General features: G+C 46.9%; 1 protein-coding gene across 1 annotated transcript; it reads left to right on the top strand.

The window, feature by feature from the left end:
- The first annotated feature begins 567 nt into the window (after positions 1 to 567).
- On the top strand, positions 568 to 18,988 carry FAM220A (family with sequence similarity 220 member A). The gene is made up of 2 exons (XM_026447601.2): positions 568 to 588; positions 17,175 to 18,988. Exon 2 carries the CDS (start codon positions 17,256 to 17,258, stop codon positions 18,033 to 18,035), a length of 780 nt encoding a protein of 259 aa, XP_026303386.1. The 5' UTR covers positions 568 to 588; positions 17,175 to 17,255; the 3' UTR covers positions 18,036 to 18,988.
- Positions 18,989 to 21,672: the final 2,684 nt, after the last annotated feature.

Below are 21,672 nucleotides of genomic sequence, written 5' to 3' on the forward strand. Positions count from 1 at the left end.
GTACTTCAGCCCGGGCGACAGAGCGAGACTCCACCTCAACAACAACAAAAAAAATACAAAAAACCTGAGATACCATCTCACACCAGTTAGAATGGCAATCATTAAAAAAATCAGGAAACAACAGGTGTTGGAGAGGATGTGGAGAAATAGGAACACTTTTACACTGTTGGTGGGATTGTAAACTAGTTCAACCATTATGGAAAACAGTATGGCAATTCCTCAAAGATCTAGAACTAGATGTACCATATGACCCAGCCATCCCACTACTGGGTATATACCCAAAGGATTATAAATTATGCTACTACAAAGACACACGCACACGTATGTTTATTGCGGCACTATTCACAATAGCAAGGACTTGGAATCAACCCATATGTCCATCAGTGACAGACTGGATTAAGAAAATGTGGCACATATACACCATGGAATACTATGCAGCCATAAAAAAGGATGAGTTTGCGTCCTTTGTAGGGACATGGATGCAGCTGGAAACCATCATTCTTAGCAAACTATCACAAGAAGAGAAAACCAAACACCGCATGTTCTCACTCATAGGTGGGAACTGAACAATGAGCTCACTTGGACTCGGTAAGGGGAACATCACACAATGGGGCCTATCATGGGGAGGGGGGAGGAGGGAGGGATTGCATTGGGGAGTTATACCTGATATAAATGATGAATTGATGGGTGCTGATGAGTTGATGGGTGCAGCACACCAACATGGCACAAGTATACATATGTAACAAACCTGCACGTTATGCACATGTACCCTAGAACTTAAAGTATAATAATAAAAAAAAAAAAATACAAAAACTAGCCGGGCGAGGTGGCGGGCGCCTGTAGTCCCAGCTACTTGGGAGGCTGAGGCAGGAAAATGGCGTGAACCCGGGAGGCGGAGCTTGCAGTGAGCTGAGATCCGGCCACTGCACTCCAGCCCGGGCTACAGAGTGAGACGGAAAAAAAAGAAAGGTGGCCAAGTACTGCACCCCTCTTGCATTCCATTTGCATACCTCTGTGATGAAGGAGGGACCCTCCTTTGGGGAGGTCACAGTTGGACGGTACTTGGGTTGCTCCCTGGCATGCAGAATGAACCAGTCTGAGCGGTAGTACCACCCAGTTGTGAGACACTGCAGATGCCTTCCCTTCCTAACGTTGGTTTGGCTATATCCAAGTATGATCGTCCCGGTAGCGGGTCTTCAGGTGTCTGGTGCTTGACAGGTGATGGTAGTTAACATGAAACCTAACACTGGCTGTTGATCAAATTTTTTTTTTTTTTTTTTTGAGACAGAGTCTGGCTCTGTTGCCCAGGCTGGAGTGCAGTGGCCAGATCTCAGCTCACTGCAAGCTCCGCCTCCCAGGTTCACGCCATTCTCCTGCCTCAGCCTCCCGAGTGGCTGGGACTACAGGCGCCCGCCACCTCGCCTGGCTAGTTTTTTGTATTTTTTAGTAGAGACGGGGTTTCACAGTGTTCGCCAGGATGGTCTCGATCTCCTGACCTTGTGATCCGCCCGTCTCAGCCTCCCAAAGTGCTGGGATTACAGGCTTGAGCCACCGCGCCCGGCTGTTGATCAAAATTGAGTGAAGGTGGCCGGGCGCAGTGGCTCACTCCTGTAATCCCAACACTTTGGGAGGTCAAGGCATGTGGGTTGCTGGAGCTCAGGAGTTTGAGACCACCCTGGGCTACATGGTGAAACCCTGTCTCTACTAAAATACAAAAAAATTAACTGGGCCTGGTGGCCGGGCAATGGGGGCGTGAGCCTGTAGTCCCAGCTACTTGGGGCGCTGAGGTGGGAGGATCGCTTGAGTCTGGGAGGCAGAGGTTGCAGTGAGCCGAGATTGTGCCACTGCACTCCAGCCTGGGCGACAGTGAGATGCTGTCTCAAATAAATAAATAAATGAGTTGAGATGAACTGGCCTCTTTATTTTGAGGTCCAAATTGAGGTACTTTCGTGTGAGCAAGGGCTTGTGGCATCCTGAAATGGTACCTGAGGAGAGGGGTCAGAACCTCCAGCAAGTGGCTTGAATTGAGTGAAGGGTGCTGCTGGATCAGGTCAGGGGACTGGTAAACCAGAAGGCCTGTGCCCTCCCTGGTTACCACCTTCGGAAATAGGGGCCTAGTGTTTGCTGGATCTAGTCAGCACCAAGAGAAATCAGAAATCAAGATTTTTAGATTGCCAATTCAGATTTTTGAAAAAGAAACTTTGGCTGGGCACGGTGGCTCATGCCTATAATCCCAGTATATTGGGAGGCTGAGGCAGGTGGATCACTTGAGGTCAGGAGTATAAGACCAGCCTGGACAACATGGCAAAACCCCATCTCTACTAAAAATCCAAAAATTAGGTTAGTGTGATGGTGCACACCTGTATTCCCAGCTACATGGGAGGCTGAGGCAGGAGAATCACTTGAATCCGGGAGGTGGAGATTCTAGTGAGCCAAGATCGTGGCACTGCACTCTAGCCTGGGAAACACAGCAAGACTCTGTCTCAAAAACAAACAAACAAAAAACCAGAATTTTTTTTTTTTGAGACGGAGTCTTGGTCTGTCGCCTAGGCTGGAGTACAGTGGCACGATCTCAGCTCACTTCAAGCTCCATCTCCTGGATTCATGCCATTCTCCTGCCTCAGCCTCCTGAGTAGCTGAAACTACAGGCACCCACCACCACGCCCGGCTACTTTTTTGTATTTTTTAGTAGAGACGGGGTTTTACTTTGTCAGACAGGATGATCTCGATCTCTTGACCTTGTGATCCGCCCACCTTGGCCTCCCAAAGTACTGAGATTACAGGCGTGAGGCACCGCGCCCAGCCCAAAAAACAGATTTAAAAAAAAGAAACTTCAAGGGCAAAACAAAAAGTGTCTGCAGGCTCTATTTGGCCCCTGTACTCCCCTTTTTGAAACCTATTGTGTAGAGTAACATAATTTGCAGTCACTTGTAAAAATCGCAATAACTACTGTAAGAGAAAACCTTCTACATGATGCTGTTTTGGTGAAAATTGCTTTTTACCATTGAGAAATCTGCCTTTTTCATATATCCACTTCTCTATTTATAACTACCTCTCTAGTCTACCCTACTGTATCCATTCGCCTGGACTATTGAAGTATCTGCCATCTCCACCAAGCAGAGGCAACTTCTAAAAAACGTAAATCAGACTGAGGGCTGGGTGTGGTGGCTCATGCCTATAATCCCAGCACTTTGGGAGACTGAGGTGGGAGGATCGCTTGAGCCCAGGAGTTCCAGACCAGCCTGGGCAACACAGCAAGACCCCAGTCTGTACAAAAACAAATTAGCCAGGTGTGATGGTGCGTGCCTGTAATCCCAGCTACTCGGGAGGCAGAAGTGAGAGGATCGCTTGAGATAAGGAGGCCGAAGATGCAGTGAGCCTCGATCATGCCACTGCACACCAGCCTGGGCAACAGAGTGAGACTCTGTCTCTAAAATTAAACGACAACAAAAACACACACCCTCCCATAAATCTGATCATGTCATGTCTAAAAGAAAGCTGAACTCTGGCCGGGCGCAGTGGGATGTACCCCTGTAGGTCCCAGCACTTTGGGAGGCTGAGGGAGGCGGATCACCTGAGGTCAGGAGTTTGAGACCAGCCTGGCCAACATGGTGAAACCCCATCTCTACTAAAATACAAAAATTAGCCGGGCATGGTGACATGTGCCTGTAATCCCAGCTACTTGGGAGGCTGAGGCAGGAGAATTACTTGAACCCTGGGAGGTGGAAGTTACAGTGAGCCAAGTTTGTGCCACTGCATTCCAGCCAAGGCAACACAGCGAGACTCCATCTCCAAAAAAAAAAAATAGTAATAAGATTAAAAAAAAGAATTCTGTGGGCCAGGTGCAGTGACTCACCCCTGTAATCCCAGCACTTTGGGAGTCTGAGGTGGGAGGATCGCTTGAACTGAGGAGTTTGAGACCAGCCTGGGCAACATGGCGAAACTCCGTCTCTACAAAAAAAAAATACAAAAATTAGGTCGGTGTGGTGGTGCAAGCCTATAGTCCCAGCTGCTCGGGAGGCTGAGGTGGATCACTTGAGGCCAGAAGGTCGAGGAGGCAGTGAGCTGTAATTGTGCCACTGCCCTCTAGGCTGGGCAACAGAGCAAGACCTTGTCTCTAAAAAAAGAAAAAAGTGTCAAGATTGTAGGCTTGGGCTAGACCAAGTGCAGCGAGCAGCCGTTTCACATCCTGGGGGGGGGGAGCGGGGTGTCTTTCTTCGTGACCATGATATTTACCTCTGCTACTTTAAACTCCCCTGCGAATTTTTTTTCTTTTTTTGAGATGGAGTCTGGCTCTGTCGCCCAGGCTGGAGTGCGGTGGCTGGATCTCAGCTCACTGCAAGCTACGCCTCCCAGGTTTACGCCATTCTCCTGCCTCCACCTCCCAAGTAGCTGGGACTACAGGCGCCCGCCTGGTCGCCCGGCTAGTTTTTTGTATTCTTTAGTAGAGATGGAGTTTCACCGTATTAGCCAGGATGGTCTCGATCTCCTGACCTTGTGATCCGCCCGTCTCGGCCTCCCAAAGTGCTGGGATTACAGGCTCGAGCCACCGCGCCCGGCTCCCCTGCGAGTTTTAGAGTTTTTGGTCATTTGTGAAAAACCACTAACTTACGTGATTTGAAGGTTTAATTTTTGTGGCTTTCTGGTAAAAGGAAGTGCAACAGGAAATAGACTCTGAAGTAATAAAGGGGATAGCCCCACGCCGCCTTCTTTTTTTTTTTTTTTTCCTTCGGAACATGCTTTACTCTCACTTGAGGCCAGGAGCTTGAGAAGCCTGGGCAATATCGTGAGACGCCATCACTACAAAACATTAAAAATTAGCTGGATGTAGTGGTGCACACCTGTAGTCCCAGCTATTTGGGAGCCTGAGGTGGGAGGATTGCCTGTTCCTGGGAGTTCAAGGCTGCAGGGAGCTCTGATGGCACCACTGCTCTCCAGCATGGGTGACAGAGTGAGACCAAAAAGAAAAGCCATACCCATCGTCTTCATTGCAGGAATGTTAGAATCTGTTTCACGAGTAATGAGGCATAAAGAACTCCATTTTCCAAATGTATTCAGGGGCCCTCTCCCCCCCAGATCTCTAGTTTGTAGGGCAGTGAGGCATTTTAAGGAGGTTAATACCTCTTTAGGATGAAAGATGATTAAATGAGAAAATGATGCAGTTGTATACTGAGAATGGTTATGATTTTAAAATACTATTTGCAAGCAAGCCTTAGTCTCCTGGAGTTGTTAACATCCTTCTTATTTATACAGAATCTGAAATACAAGGCAGTTAAACAGAATCAATACCAAATACTAAATTTAGTTAAAGCAAGATGAAAAATGGTACTGTGAATCTGCTATAATTTAACGAGTCATGCCAACAACTTTTCAGTTATATGGCCTGTGGGAAGAATCAAGTGTTTCTTAGTCCTAGATCACATATATGTGTATATCATTATTTTTTTTTTGAGATGAAGTTTCATTCTTGTCACCCAGGCTGGAGTGCAATGTCATGATTTCAGATCACTGCAACCTCCGCCTCCCAGGTTCAAGTGATAATCCTGCCTCAGCTTCCTGAGTAGCTGGGATTACAGGTGCCTGCCACCATGCCCGGCTAATTTTTGTATTTTTAGTAGAGAAGGGGTTTCACCACGTTGATCAGGCTGGTCTCGAACTCCTGACCTCAGGTGATCCACCCACCTCAGCCTCCCAAAGTGCTAGGATTACAGGCATGAGCCACTGCACCTGGCCAATTTTTTTTCTTTTCTTTTTCTTTCTTTCTTTCTTTCTTTTTTTTTTGAGGAAGCGTCTTCCTCTGTCATCCAGGCTGGAGTGCAGTGGTGCGATCATAGCTCACTACAGCCTCCAGCTCCCGGACTCAAACAATCCTCCCACTTCAGCCTTCTGAGTAGCTGGGGCTACACGCATGCGCCACCGTGCCTGGTTGGTTTTTTTCATTTTTTGTCTAGACGGGGTCTCACTATGTTGTCCAGGCTGGTCTCGAACTCCTAGTCTCAACTAATCCTCCTGCCTCAGCCTCCCAAAGTGCTGAGATTACAAGTCTGAGCCATCATACCCGGCCCTCCTTAGTCTTTTGTTTTTGTCTTTTATGTCTTTTTATGTTGGACTTTTTGGTTGCTTTCACTTTTTGGCTAATGTGAATAATGTTACTACGAACATTTGCATGTAAGCTTTGTGTGGACGTCGGTTTTTATTTCTCTTGGATGTATACTTAAAGCAGTATTGCTGCATCATATGTAACTCCTCTTTAACCATTTCAAAAAGATCACTCTTTTTTTTTTTGAGACAGAGTCTCGTTCTTTCGCCCAGGCTGGAGTGCAATGGCGTGATCTTGGCTCGCTGAAATCTCCGCCTTCCGAGTTCAAGTGATTCTCCTGCCTCAGCCTCCCGAGTAGCTGGGATTATAGGTGCCCGCCACCATGCCCAGCTAAATTTTGTATTTTTAGTAGTGACGGAGTTTTGCCATGTTAGCCGGGCTGGTCTCGAACTCCTGGGCTCAAGTGATCCACCTGCCTCGGCCTCCAAAAGTGCTGGGATTACAGGCATAAGCCACCGTGCCCAGCCTGAAGTTCATTTTTATGTAGCCAAAGTTTAACAATCTTTTCTGACATTTGGTTTTTGTCAGCAGTAGAAAGGTCTTCCTAACTGTAATGATAAAACAAATTCACCTGTATTTTATCCTGATACTCTTATGTCATTTTTTAACTTTCAAATATGATGTAATTTGGAGTTTATCCTGGTATGTGATGGATGGGATGCAGACTGATCTTTCTGCAAACAGTACTGCAATGAAACACCGTGTGCCTGTGGCATTTTTTGTCTTTTTATGTTGGTTCACTAGAAAGCAAGCTTTAAGGCTGGGTGCAGTGGCTCATGCCTGTAATCCTAACAATTTGGGAAGCCAAGGTGGGAGGATCACTTGAGCCCAGGAGTTTGACACCAGCCTGGACAACATTGTGAGACGCTGTTTCTTTTTTCTTTTTTTTTTTTTTTTTGAGATGGAGCCTCTGTCACCCAGGCTGGAATGCAGTGGCAGGATCTTGGCTCACTGCAACCTCTGCCCCCCAGGTTCAAGCAATTCTCCTGCCTCAGCCTCCCAAGTAGCTGGGTCTACAGGTGCCCACCACCACGCCCACCTAATTTTTGTATTTTTAGTTGTGACAGGGTTTCACCATATTGGCCAGGCTGGTCTTGAACTCCTGACCTTGTGATTCGCCTGCCTCAGCCTCCCAAAGTGTTGGGATTACAGGCGTGAGCCACCGCTCCCAGCCTAGACACTGTTTCTATAAGACAGAAAGAGAGAGAAGGCGAAAGTAAGAAACAAATAAAAAGAAAAAAAGAAAGGAAAGAAAGCTTTAAGAAGACACCGTCTGCTTGGTATACCAATCTAATACCAGCACCTAGAACAGCACCTGGCTTAGGGTCGGGGCTTAATGAAGGATTGCTCATTGAATGTGTGGCAGAAAATGTTTTCTTTTTTTTAGAGACGGAATCTCGCTCTGTCGCCCAGGCTGGAGTGCAGTGGCACTATCTCGGCTTACTGCAAGCTCCGCCTCCTGGGTTCCCACCATTCTCCTGCCTTGGCCTCCCCAGTAGCTGGGACTACAGACGTCCACCACCACGCCCGGCTAATTTTTTGTATTTTTAATAGAGACGGGGTTTTGCTGTGTTAGCCAGGATGGTCTCGATCTGCTGACCTTGTGATCCACCTGCCTTGGCCTCCCAAAGTGCTGGGATTACAGATGTGAGCCACTACACCCAGCCAAAAATCTTTAGAATCTTGAATCAAAGGTTTTCAGCACCTGTAATTTTTTTTTTTTTTTTTTTTTTCTGAGATGGAGTCTTGTTCTTGTCGCTCAGGCTGGAGTGCAATGGTGTGATCTCGGCTTACTGCAGCCTCCACTTCCTGGGTTCAAGTGATTCTCCTACCTTAGCCTCCTGAGCAGCTGGGATTACAGGTGCCTACCACCATGCCTGGGTAATGTTTGTATTTTTAGTACAGACAGGGTTTCACCATGTTGGCCAGGCTGGTCTTGAACCCCTGACCTCTGGTGATCCACCCACCTTGGCCTCTCAAAGTGCTGGGATTACAGGTGTGAGCCACCGCACCTGGCCATCAGGTGTGATTCAGACGTGCCAAGTGGCGAGTAGCGGGAAGTCAGTGATGTTAGTGTGTTCCTTGTGATCATGATTCAGCTTAATTTAGAAGCGATGCGGTCATTCCTGTTTCTCCTCCTCTGGGCTGTGTGGAAATTTGGGGGTTTGTTTCTGCTGCCTCCAGTCTGATCATTTGGGCCATGAGCACAGTGAGTTAAGGTATGCTAGTGTTCACACCTGAGGGGTGTGGAGACAGCCCATCTGGGAGCATGTGTGAGCTCTCCTTGCGTGCAGGAGCCCCTCAAGGCCCACCGTTTTCCCTGCTGGTTTTGGCTGCGTCTTCTCCCCTTTGGGACTAGCCTTGCCAGCCCTCTTTCAGAAACATTGGGGCTAAGATATTTTTAGTTTACAAAGCAACAGCACCGTCATGCCCTGGAGGCTGGGAATAGCTCGGGTTAGGGAAGGTGAGGGTAGAGGCACCCACGAGGGCAGCAGCTAAGTGGGTCAGGCCATTGTAGTCCGGCAGGTCAGCTGCCCAGATGGGCAGGGATCTGCGAGGAAGGTGACTGCTCCTGTTGTGATGAGGATCGGGTATACCTGGACAGCCTCGTTTCCCTGGGCACGGCGCCCCTGTGACCTCCCGGGCTTCATGTTAGCCTTTGTCATCTTTGGCGGGAGGCAGAGGGAGGTGTAGGCTGCAGGATTTATCCTCTGGAACCCAGGGCTGTACTTTTTTCTTCCTGAACCGTGCTTTCTTGAAGTTCAAAGTAAGACTCCTTCGCTCATTCTGGTGGTCTCTGCTTTGGTAGCTACCTTTGTTGGTAATAACATCATTTACACTGTTTTTTAAATTTTGTAGAATTAACATGGCATGAGGAGGCCAAAAAGAGCTGATTTTGTATACACTTAGGCATACTTTATCTGGTACAATATATCTCTAGCATACTGAGAATAAACTATGAAAAAACCCATAAATGACTTAAATATGCCTAGAAATTATTTAGAAGTTATTTGTGACCCTCAGAATACAGGTAATATGTGTAACAGTCTAATATCAGAAGAGGTTAGTTGAGGACTCTGAGCCAAAATGTTTTTGATAACTTACTGAAGTCTTTTTGTGACTGGGCACGGTGGTTCACGCCTGTAATCGCAGCGCTTTGGGAGGCCGAGGCAGGTGGATCACCTGAGGTCAGGAGTTCGAGAGCATCCTGGCCAAACGAAACCCTGTCTCTACTAAAAATACAAAAATTAGCTGGGCGTGACAGCTGGTGCCTGTAGTCCCCGCTACTTGGGAGGGTGAGGCAGGAAAATTGCTTGAATCCAGGAGGTGGAGGTTGCAGTGAGCCAAGATTGCGCCACTGCACTCCAGCCTGGGTGACAGGGCAAGACTCTGTCTCAAAATAAATAAATAAACAGATAAATAACCCATTGAAATTTTTTTGATAAGAGAATTAGTTTATTACTAAATACTAAAGTACTAGAAGAACTTCAGGGGACAGTTTATTCTATCATGATTGAATACATGATTACCTTAATAAATGAATGATTTTTTTCATGTTTCTGAGTTATAAAATAAGTGATTATTAATGGTACCTTATACTGCATTAGTTTGCTAAGGAAAATGAAAAAAAGAAAATGATACCTTATTTAACGTACTTTAACACAATTCTACAAATGTTTCACCTTTCTGAATAATGCTAAATCCTTGTACAAGGACTTACTAAAAATGGTTAGAAACTAATTTTTCTGAGCGCTGTCCCATATTCTATGACCTGTTTTTCTTGAGAATTAAAATACTGGGTGGGTGCAGTGGCTCCCGCCTGTAATCCCAGCACTTTGGGAGGCTGAGGTGGGCAGATCATCTGAGGTCAAGAGTTAGAGACCAGCTTGGCCAACATGGTGAAACCCCATCTCTACTCAAAATACAAAATTAATGGGCTGGCAAGGCTAGTCCCAAAGGGGAGAAGACACAGCTAAAACCAGCAGGGCCATGGTAGTATAGTATACATCTGTAGTTTCAGCTACTTGGGAGGCTGAAACAGGAGAGTCGCTTGAGCGCGGGGAGCAGAGGCTGCAGTGAGCCGAGATTGCGCCACTACACTCCAGCCTGGGCGAGACAGAGTGAGACTCCATCTCAAAAACAAAGAATTAAAATACCTATTTCAATATATATTGAAATATATTTAGGAATTCTTCCATTTAAGCATAATGTTCATTCTTAGCACATTTTCACCAGCAAAATAAATGTAAGATTTGAAAGAATATGGCCAGGGATGGTGGCTCACGCCTGTAATTCCAGCACTTTGGGAGGCTGAGGTGGGTGGATCGCTTGAGCCCAGGAGTTCAAGACCAGCCTGGGACATGGCAAAACATTGTCTCTACAAAAAATACAAAAAATTAGCTGGGTGTGGTGGCACACACCTGTGGTTCCAGCTACTTGGGAGGCTAAGGTGAGGTGATGGGTCCCAAGCTTGAGGAAGTTGAGGCTGCAGTGAGCCATGATTGTGCCATTGCACTGCGACGTCTTCCTTCCTTCCCTTCCTTCCCTTCCTTCCCTTCCTTCCTCCTTCCTTTCTTTCCTTCCTTCCTTCTGTCCGTCCGTCCGTCCGTCCGTCCTTTCTTTCTGACGAAGTCTTGCTCTCTCTCTCAGGCAGTGGTGCCATCTTGGCTCATGGCAGCCTCTGCTTCCTGGGCTCAAGTGATTCTCGTGTCTCAGCCTCCTGACTGACTAATAGCTGGGATTATAGGCACATGAAACCATACCCAGCTAATTTTTGTATTTTTAGTAGAGATGGAGTTTCACTGTGTTGGCCAGGCTGGTCTCAAACTCCTGACCTCAAGAGATCTGCCCGCTTTGGCCTCCCAAAGTATTGGGATTACAGGTGTGAGCCACCGTGCCTGGCCTGTAGTCTTTTATATGGTTCATATATATATACAGTTTTTTCTTTTCTTTTTCGAGTCACAGTCTTGCTCTGTTGCGTAGGCTGGAGTATAGTGGTATGATCACAGCTTACTGCAGCCTTGAGCTCCCAGGCTCAAGCAATCCTCCCCCACCTCAGCCTCGCAAGTGACGGGGACTACAGGTGTGTACCAACACACCCAGCTAATACTTTAATTTTTTTTTTCTTTTTTGAGACAGAATCTTGCTCTGTCGCCCAGGCTGGAGTGCAGTGGTACTATCTTGGCTCACTGTAACCTCCGCCTTCTGGGTTCAAACGATTCTCCTGCCTCACCCTCCCGAGTAGCTGGGACCACAGGCACGCACCACCGTGCCCGTTAATTTTGTATTTTTAGTAGAGACAGGGTTTCACCATGTTGGCCAGGTTGATCTCAAACTCCTGTCCTCAAGTGATCCACCCGTCTTGGCCTCCCAAAATGCTGGGATTACAGGTGTGAGCCACTGCTCCCAGCCACTCTTTTAAATTTTTTTGTAGAGACAGGGTCTTGCTGTGTTGCCCAGGCTGGTCTCAAACCCCTGGGCTTAAGCCATCCTTCTGTCTGTGCCTCCCAAAGTTTTGGGATTGCAGGTGTGAGCCACTGCACCCAGCCTGGTTCAAATATATTTTAATGAATTATATAGAATAATGGTCACAATTCTATCAGTAAAAATTTTTGAGCATGTCCCACAAGATATATATAAGTATTCATAAAGTATATATTTTGCTCGCTCAGAATATGGCACATATTATAAAACGTAGAAAATGTTAAAAGGGAGAAGAAAGAAGATGAAATAGACCAAGACGTTCTAATATTTTCTCCCATATTAACAATGGCTAGGCCGGGCACTGTGGCTCATACCTGTAGTCCTAACACTTTGAGAGGCCGAGGCAGGCAGATCACCTGAAGTCAGGAAGTCAAGACCAGGCTGGCCAACATGGCGAAACCCCATCTCTACTAAAAATACAAAAATTAAAATTAGCCAGGCATGGTGGTGGGTGCTTGTAATCCCAGCTACTCAGGAGGTTGAGGCAGGAGAATCGCTTGAACCCAGGAGGCGGAGGATGCAGTGAACCTAGATTGCACCATTGCACTCCAGCTTGGGCAACAAGAGTGAGACTCCATCGCAAAAAAAAAAAAAAAAAAAAAAAAAATTAGTTGGGCATGGTGGTGTGGGTGCCTGTAATCCCAACAACTTGGGAGGCTGACGCAGGAGAATCGCTTGAACCCAGGAGGCAGAGGTTGCAGTGAGCTGAGATTGCACTACTACGGTCCAGCCTGGGTGACAGAGTGAGACTCCGTCTCAAAAAATAAAAACCCTGGCCGGGCGCAGTGGCTCATGCCTGTAATCCTACCACTTTGGGAGGCCAAGGTGGGTGGATCACCTGAGGTCGGGAGTTTGAAACCAGGCTGATCAACATGGAGAAACCCCGTTTCTACTAAAAATACAAAATTAGCCAGCCGTGGTGGTGTATGCCTGTAATCCCAGCTATGCAGGAGGCTGAAGCAGGAGAATCATTTGAACCCAGAAGGTGGAGGTTGCGGGGAGTCGAGATCGTGCCATTGCACTCCAGCCTGGGCAACAAAGTGAAACTCCATTTCAAAATAACTAACTAACTAACTAACTAACTAACCAACCAACCAACCAGGCTGGTTGTGGTGGCTCACTCCTGTAATCCTAGCACTTTGGGAGGCCGAGGCAGGTGGATTGCCTGAGCTTAGGAGTTTGAGACCAGCCTGGGCAACTAGTGGAACCCCATCTCTACCAAAATACAAAAAATTAGCCAGGCGTGGCAGTGTGCACCTGTAGTCCTAGCTACTCGGGAGGCTGAGGCAGGAGGATTGTTGAACCTGGGAGGCGAAGGTTGCAGTAAGCTGTGATCCTGCCACCTCACTCCAGTCTGGGTGACAGAGCAAGACTCCATCTCTTAAAAAAAAAAAAAAGATGTTGCTGGTGGAGTTACCCCATTTTAACAACTCTGGGCTAGAAGATTATATAAAGTTTTTCAGAGTTTCTATAGCTAATTATTTTGTGCAAGAAGCAGATCTGACCACTCTCTTTTGTTTGAGACATTCAACTCAGCTGGCTTCTTCTGGGACACTGAATTTTCCTGATATGCTTGGGGTCTTTCTCCTTGGTGTCTGTGGTGGGACCGCCCCACCTGCTGTGTCTGTCTTGGTGCTCCTGGCCTTCTGTAGCACTTTCTGTCTTTGTCCTTTGACATGTTCTACCAGGGCCATCATTTTATCTACCTCTCAGAAGCTGGCGACTTCTGTATCTAGGTCCCCAGCTCTGACACCCGTCTTGAGCTAAGACTTTTATGACTCCAACTGCTTGCCAAAGTTGCACAGTCAAACTCTGTATGTCCCAATCTGCACTTAACTTTCCTCTGGACCCTGCTGCTGCTCCCATTTCCAGTTAATGACACTTCCATCACCCAGACTTGAAAGTCAGAAGCCTGTGAGTCCTCTCACCTCCTTCTGCATTGAATCAGTCACCAACTTTGTTCTTATTTTTACATTTTTATTTATTTATTTTTTTGAGACAGGGTCTCGCTCTGTCACCCAGGCCGGAGTGCAATGGCGCGATCTCAGGTCACTGCAACCTCTGCCTGTGGGGCTCAAGCTGTTCTCCTGCCTCACCCTCCCAAGTAGCAGGGACTATAGGCACGCGCCACCACGCCCAGCTAATTTTTGTATTTTTAGTAGAGATGAGGTTTTACCATGTTGTTCAGGCTGATCTTGAGCTCCTGACCTCAGGTGATCCACCCATCTAGGCCTCCGAAAGTGCTGGGATTACAGGCATGAGCCACTGCACCCAGCCAGTCAACAACTTTTAAAAAATACTTTAGCAAGGCGCGGTGATACACACCTGTAATCCCAGCTACTTGGGAGGCTGACGCAGGAGGATCACTTAAGAGGCCAGGAGTTCGAGACCACTCTGGGCAACATGGGGAGACCCTGTCTCTACCAAAAAAAAACCAAAAAAACACCTGTTCTTCAAGTCACCCACTTGGATCTCTTCGAATTGCACTTTCCTTTCTCGCTCTAGAGCTTTGTAATAAACTTGCGTTCCTGCTCTGATTAAAAAATTTGCCAGGTGTGGTGGTGCCTGCCTGTAGTCCCAGCGACACAGGAGGCTAAGTTAGGAGGATTTCTTGAGCCCAGAAGTTCAAGGCTGCAGTGAGCTGTGATCACGCCATTGTCCTCCAGCCTGGGTGGCAGAGTGAGACCTTGTCTCAAAAACAACAACAATATGAAACTTCAGTGTGTCCCTCCATATGATCACAGCCTTTATTTCTTTTTCCTGCTCTATGGAATGGCCTCCTAACTGAGGTGTCTATTCTGAACCATTTCCAGTCTGTCCATCACAGTGCAGCCAGAATAATTCATCTGAAATGCAAATCCAACCATCCTGTCCTTGCTGAAGCTTCCCGGCTAGCTCCCATCACCAGCTCCCTGTGACATGGCCCAGGGCCTCTTTCTCTAAACTCCCTGCTTTCTCCTTCAGCCTCCAATAAAAATTGCATCCTTCATTTTCTCCCCAGTGTTTTTTTTTTTAATTTATTTTTTATTTGAGATGGAGTCTTGCTGTGTCACCAGACTGGAGTGCAGTGGTGGGATCTCGGCTCACTGCAACCTCTGCCTCCCGAGTTCATGCAATTCTTTCGCTTCAGCCTCCCTAGTAGCTGGGATTACAGGCGTCCGCCACCGCGCCTGGCTAAGTTTTGTATTTTTAGTAGAGACAGGGTTTCACCATGTTGACCAGGCTCGTCTCGAACTCCTGACCTCATGATTCGCCCGTCTTGGCCTCCCAAAGTGCTGGGATTACAGGCATGAGCCACTGTGCCTGGCCAAAATTTACAAGAAATCTTAATGCAATTATACAACCATGTAGCATCAAGAGTCTCCTAGTTCCATAAGATTAGAGAAACAGCAGTTTCCTACCTGCCATTTCTCCATCCCCATCAGCCACTTTCAGCTGTAGTTGATCCTTTCAGTGTTGCTACTTTTTAATTTTAATTTTTTTTTTTTTTTTTTTTGAGACAGGGTCTGACTCCATCGCCCAGGTCAGAGGGCAGTGACTCGATCTCAGTTCACTGCAACCTCTGCCTCCCAGGCTTAAGCGATCCTCCCACATCATCCTCCTGAGAATCTGGGACTATGGCTGCTGCGTTTACAGGCGTGAGCCACCACGCCTGGCTGAGGGTGGTGGTGGTTTTTAAGTGAACACATCATGTGTCAACATTACATTTAATTTGTCACTTAATAAGGAAACTAATATGATGTTATAACCAGTTTAAAAGAAAATTCAGGGAACACTCAAAAGTGAATTTACAGATAGATGCAAAGCTAGCCAGTATCCACAGGGCAGCGATCAGTACATTCCATGAAACTCATTTGTCTAATGAAACTAATCAGACTGTTTTCTTTGGACAGGAACTTGTTTGCCTTACTCTTAAGGTTTTTGGCAAATGACAGAGTTGTAGCTCAGAGACAATGAAGGTGCTGGTCCCGATAAAATTACATAACCCGAAGGATGCACTGGGTAGCATGCCCAGTCATCGAATTTTTTTGTTCATTTCAAAGCCTTTTTGCAATTTTTTTTTTTTTTTACTGAGATGGAGTCTCGCTCTCTTGCCCAGGCTGGAGTGGAGTGGCATGATCTCAGCTCACTGCAACTTCCACCTCCTGGGTTCAAGCGATTTTCCCACCTCAGCCTCCTGAGTAGCTGGGATTACAGATGCCTGCCACCACACCCGGCTAATTTCACTTGGCCAACATGGTGAAACCTCATCTTTACTAAAAATACAAAAACCACGTTACCTGGGTGTGGTGGCAGGCACCTGTAATCTCAGCTACTCGAAAGGCTAAGGCAGGAGAATCACCCAAACCCGAGAGGTGGAGGTTGCAGTGAGCCGAGATCGTGCCGTTGCACTCCAGCCTAGGCAACAAGAGCGAAACACCGTCTCAAAAAAAAAAAAGAAAGGCCGGGCGCGGTGGCTCAAGCCTGTAATCCCAGCACTTTGGGAGGCCGAGATGGGCGGATCACGAGGTCAGGAGATCGAGACCATCCTGGCTAACCCGGTGAAACCCCGTCTCTACTAAAAAATACAAAAAACTAGCCAGGCGAGGTGGTGGGCGCCTGTAGTCCCAGCTACCCAGGATGCTGAGGCAGGAGAATGGCGTAAACCTGGGAGGCGGAGCTTGCAGTGAGCTGAGATCCGGTCACTGCACTCCATCCTGGGCAACAAAGCGAGACTCCGTCTCAAAAAAAAAAGAAAAAAAAAAAAAGAAAAAGAAAAAGAAAAAGAAAAACTCTATTATTTGCTAATTTGAGGGTGGGGAACTAAGCCCACAAAATGTTTTTTACCAGGCCGGGCGTGGTGGCTCACTCCTGTCATCCCAGTACTTTGGGAGGCCGAGGCGGGTGGATCATGAGGTCAGGAGATCAAGACCATCCCAACTAACTTGGTGAAACCTCATCTCTATTAAAAATACAAAAAATTAGCGGATGTGGTGGCACACGCCTGTCACCCAGCGTGGGCGACAGAGCAAGACTCTGTCTCAAAAAAAACAAAACAAAAACCATAAATATGGCCGGGCATGGTGGCTCACACTTGTAATCCCAGCACTTTGGGATGCTGAGGCAGGTGGATCACCTGAGGTCAGGAGTTCAAAACCAGCCTTACCAATATGGTAAAACCGTGTGGAGACTGTCCTAAAGATCTTAGTGTTTGTTAGGAAATATTTGGTGGGTGTAGATGCTCTTAAGACCCATATGTCGGCCGGGCGTGGTGACTCACGCCTGTAATCCAAGCACTTTGGGAGGCCGAGGCAGGCGGATCACCTGAGGTCAGGAGTTTGAGACCAGCCTGGCCAACATGGTGAAACCCCGTCCCTACTAAGAATATAAAAATCAGCCGGTTGTGGTGGCAAGCGCCTATAATCCCAGCTACTTGGGAGGCTGAAGCGAGAGAATCGCTTGAACCTGGAAGGTGGTAGTTGCAGTGAGCCGAGATCGTGCCACTGCACTCCAGCCTGGGTGACAGAGCGAGACTCCGTCTCAAAAAAAAAAAAAAAAAAAAGACCCATATGTCTTCATTTTAGAACTTTAATTTGATTCCCTTTCCTAGGTTCATATTGAGATCCATTGAAGGCTCTCCTAGACTGACGAAGGCGTGACCTCAGGCCCACCGCATCCAAGAACACGAAGCATGAGGGACAGAAGAGGGCCCCTCGGCACCTGCCTGACACAAGTGCAGCAGGCCGGAGGAGGTGACTCGAACAAACTGTCATATAGCCTTAAGAAAAGAATGCCGACGGAGGGCCTTTGGCCTGCAGATGCACTCACCTGGATGTATAAGCCTGTGGTTGATGGAAATTCACAGAGTGAGGCATTATCACTGGAAATGAGAAAGGATCCGAGCGGGGCTGGCCTCTGGCTTCACGGTGGCAGCCCAGTGCTTCCATATGTGAAAGAATCAGTAAGAAGAAATCCAGCCTCAGCAGCCACTCGGAGCACAGCCGTGGGTTTGCTCCCTGCTCCAACAGAGTATTTTGCTCAGGTGGCCTGCAGTGGTGTTGAAGCTCTGGAGCGGGACTGGCTCGGAGGAGGGCCCAGGGCCACCAGTGGCCACAGAGGACAGTGCACCAAAGGAGAGCCTCGGGTGTCACGACTGCTATGCCATCAAAAACTGCCAGAAATGGGAAGTTTTCAGGATGACCCACCAAGTGCTCTTCCCAAGGGTCTGGGCTCTGAGTTGGAACCCTCTTGCCTGCACTCCGTCCTGTCTGCAGCACTGCACGCGTGTCCCGAAGTGCTCCTGAATGATGAGACAAAACGAGTTTTCCTTGACCATTTAAAGCCCACGTTTTCAAAGCAAACGATAGAATTCAAGAAAATGCTTAAAAACACCTCGGATGGTCTGCAGATGACGCTGGGGTTACTGGCTCTGCAACCTTTTGAATTAGCAAATGCATTATGCCATAGTTAAGGTACAAGCAGAACAATACAAATAGATTACTTTTAAGAGTTGTCTTAGAATGATTTCTTTCACATTAAGTCCGGATGCAAACTGTGCAGCCCTTAGGTTCCTGCTGTAGTTTGTACGACCCGGCAGACTTAAAGTAAATTGAGTTTAAATTCAAAGCCGGTTGATGCGGAAGGAAATTTTTTAGCATGTGTTAAATTGTGCTTTAAAAGACATATAAAGAGTTGGGAAACATTTCAGGAGATGATCATAGCCTTTATAAGTATCAGGGTAGAACATACGGATTTACCATGAAGTTCTGTCTTCAACACCCATTCTAAAGGGCTACTGTCCCAAATCCTGTGTGTCCCTTCGGCTTGTCAATCAAATGGAAATGGATACTCGTAAAGTCTACACCACTGTACTTGGTGTTAAATCTTGTGGAACTCATGGTAAGCTGTTATCATTTCTACATTTTGTAGAATGATTTTGGTCTACAGCAAAATTTGATCTCACTTCTCACACCCCTTTCCTTCCACTTGAAATGCAATGTAGACAGAGGCCCTGTGGTGAAAGTTGCAATATTAAGTTTACCTTTAGAAGATCCCTTCTCGGAACCCTGGCAGTGTTACCTTAAACAAGAATGAGCTCGGGAAAAAAGTAACTCAGTTACAGAGAAGCAAATCGAGTTATTTCCCTCATAAAAAGTTTCCCAGACTCTAGGAATTGCAGTATCTTGTAACCTAAAAATTTTCCAGTTGACTCCTTTTGTTGTCTGTTGATGACTTTAATAAAGGTCATTTAAGGGCGTAAGTTTTTAAAGACTCCCAAAGTGAGACTTAACCATTTTCAGGATTATTGATTGCATATACCAGTTTATGTTGTGTGCTGAATTACTATGCCATGTGCTATTTTAGTGTTTGGGGAAAATGAAAAATAAAATTTGTTCTTTAGCTTAATAAATGTCTTATTTTATATGTGTGGTCTTGGTTCTTCTTGTGTTTTTATTAATGCCGTTGTCATCCTGATAGTTTTTATTATTTGAGACAGGGTCTTGCTCTGGCACCCAGGCTGGAGTGCAGTGGTGTGATCATAGCTTACTATAACCTTGAACTCCTGGGCTCCAGCGATCCTCTACCTCAGCCACCTAAGTCGCTAGGACTACAGTTGCATGCCACTGTGGACATTTTTTTTTTTTTTTTTTGAGATGGAGTCTTGTTCTGTCGCCCAGGCTGGAGTGCAGGGGCGCGATCTTGGCTCACTGCAATCTCCGCCTCCCGGGTTCACGCCATTCTCCTGCCTCAGCTTCCCAAGTAGCTGGGACTACAGGTGCTCCCCACCACGCTGGCTAATTTTTTGTATTTTTTAGTAAAGACATGGTTTCACCGTGTTAGCCAGGATGGTCTTGATCTCCTGACTTCGTGATCTGCCCGCCTCGGCCTCCTAAAGTGCTGGGATTACAGGCATGAGCCACTGTGCCAGGCCTCTTTTTTTTTTATTTTTTTTTTGAGATGGAGCTTCACTCCAGTTGCCCAGGCTGGAGTGGAATGGCGTGATCTCAGCTCACTGCAACCTCCACCTCCCGGGTTCAAGTGATTCTCCTGCCTCAGCCTCCCAAGTAGCTGGGATTACAGGTGCCTGCCACCATGCCCAGTTAATTTTTGTATTTTCAGTAGAGACAGAGTTTCACCATGTTGGACAGGCTGATCTCAAACTGCTGACTTCAGGTGATCCACCTGCCTAGGCCTCCCAAAGAGCTGGGATTACAGGTGTGAGCCACTGCACCCGACCCCCTAATACTTTTTTTTTTTTTTTTTTTAAACATCAAGATAGGTTGCCAGTGCACAAGATTAGAAGCAGAGCTTGAAAAACAAAATATAAAGCTAGACCGGAACTCAACTCTTAGTCTGCTTCCAGGAAACAATGAAGTTGTGCCTTGTGATTCCTTGGGTTGGTGCTCAGAGTCCCAAAGAAAAAGTCCTACGAGACAAACCATCTCCATCTAATCTAAGTGACCCTGCCTTGGTGGAGCAATTAAAACCCTGCTGAACAGCCATGCCCTTTTGGTGTCACTGTGATCTATTACAAGGTGAGATGAGGACACTTTTAAGTGTTTTGAAATAGAGAATGTTTTCTTGTCAAGCCCTCCTTTTACTTCCCCCCCTTTTTTTTTTGAGACGGAGTCTTGCTCTGTCGCCCAGGCTGGAGTGCAGTGGCGCGATCTCGGTTCACTGCAAGCTCCGCCTCCTGGGTTCACGCCATTCTCCTGCCTCAGCCTCCCGAGTAGCTGGGACTACGAGCGCCCGCCACCGCGCCTAGCTAATTTTTTTTTTTTTTTGTATCTTTAGTAGAGATGGAGTTTCACCATGTTAGCCAAGATGGTCTTGATCTCCTGACCTCGTGATCCACCCACATCAGCCTCCCAAAGGGCTGGGATTACAAGCATGAGCCACTGTCCCTGGCCTTTTCTTTTCTTTTCTTTTCTTTTTGAGACTGAGTTTTGCTCTTGTTTCCCAGGCTGGAGTGCAATGATGTGATCTTGGCTTACTGCAACCTATGCCTCCCAGGTTCAAGCGATTCTCCTGCCTCAGCCTCCCGAGCAGCTGGGATTACAGGCATGCACCACCATGCCTGGCTAATTTTGTATTTTTAGTAGAGACGGGGTTTCTCCATGTTGACCAGATTGGTCTCGAACTCTACCTCAGGTGATCTGCCCACCTTGGCCTCCCAAAGTGCTGGGATTACAGGCATGAGCCACCTCGCCCAGCCTTCCTTTTTTAAAAAAAATGAAGTTTACTCCTTCGGGATTGAACTTTCCATGACCCACCAACTGTTTTATTTCCTTTGTTTTGTAGGTTGCAAGTATATGTATGTTCAGCCAATTGCAAAAAGTACAGAATTCCCTATTAAGCATCCAGTGATATATTAATAATTTTTTTATAGTTTTTTTTTTTTTTTTTTTTTTTGGAGAGACAAGGTCTCACTATGTTGCTTAGGCTGGTCTTGACTCCTGGCCTCAAGCAATCCTCCTGCCTCAGCCCCTAAAGTGCTAAGATTACAGGCATGAGCTGACGTGCTTTCATATTGTGACATTAAAATACGGTGTACATGCCGGGGGTGGTGGCTCACACCTGTAGTCCCAGCACTTTAGGAGGCTGAGGTGGGTGGATCACCTGAGGTTGGGAGTTCGAGACCAGCCTGACCAACATGGTGAAACCATGTCTCTAATAAAAATACAAAAATTAGTCGGGGCGTGGTTGTGGGCGCCTGTAATTCCAGCTACTTGGGAGGCTGAGGCAGGATAATCACTTGAACCCGGGAGGCAGAAGTTGCAGTGGGCCAAGATCACGCCACTGCTCTCCAGCCTGGGCAACGAGAGCGAAACTCTGTCTCAAAACGAAACAAAACGAAAAAAAATCCTGCATTTTACATGCATTTTTCTTTTTCTTTCTTTTTTTTTGAGACAGAATCTTGCTCTGTTGCCCAGGCTGGAGTGCACACATGGTATGATCTCGGTTCAAGCAATTATCCTGCCTCAGCCTCCCAAGTAGCTGGGATTACAGGTATATGCCACCACTCCCAGCTAATTTTTGTATTTGTAGTAGAGATAGGGTTTCACCATGTTGGCCAGGCTGGTCTCGATCTCTTGACCTCGTGATCT

This window comes from Piliocolobus tephrosceles, chromosome 8 (genome assembly GCF_002776525.5).
Source record: "Piliocolobus tephrosceles isolate RC106 chromosome 8, ASM277652v3, whole genome shotgun sequence".
Taxonomy (NCBI): domain Eukaryota; kingdom Metazoa; phylum Chordata; class Mammalia; order Primates; family Cercopithecidae; genus Piliocolobus; species Piliocolobus tephrosceles.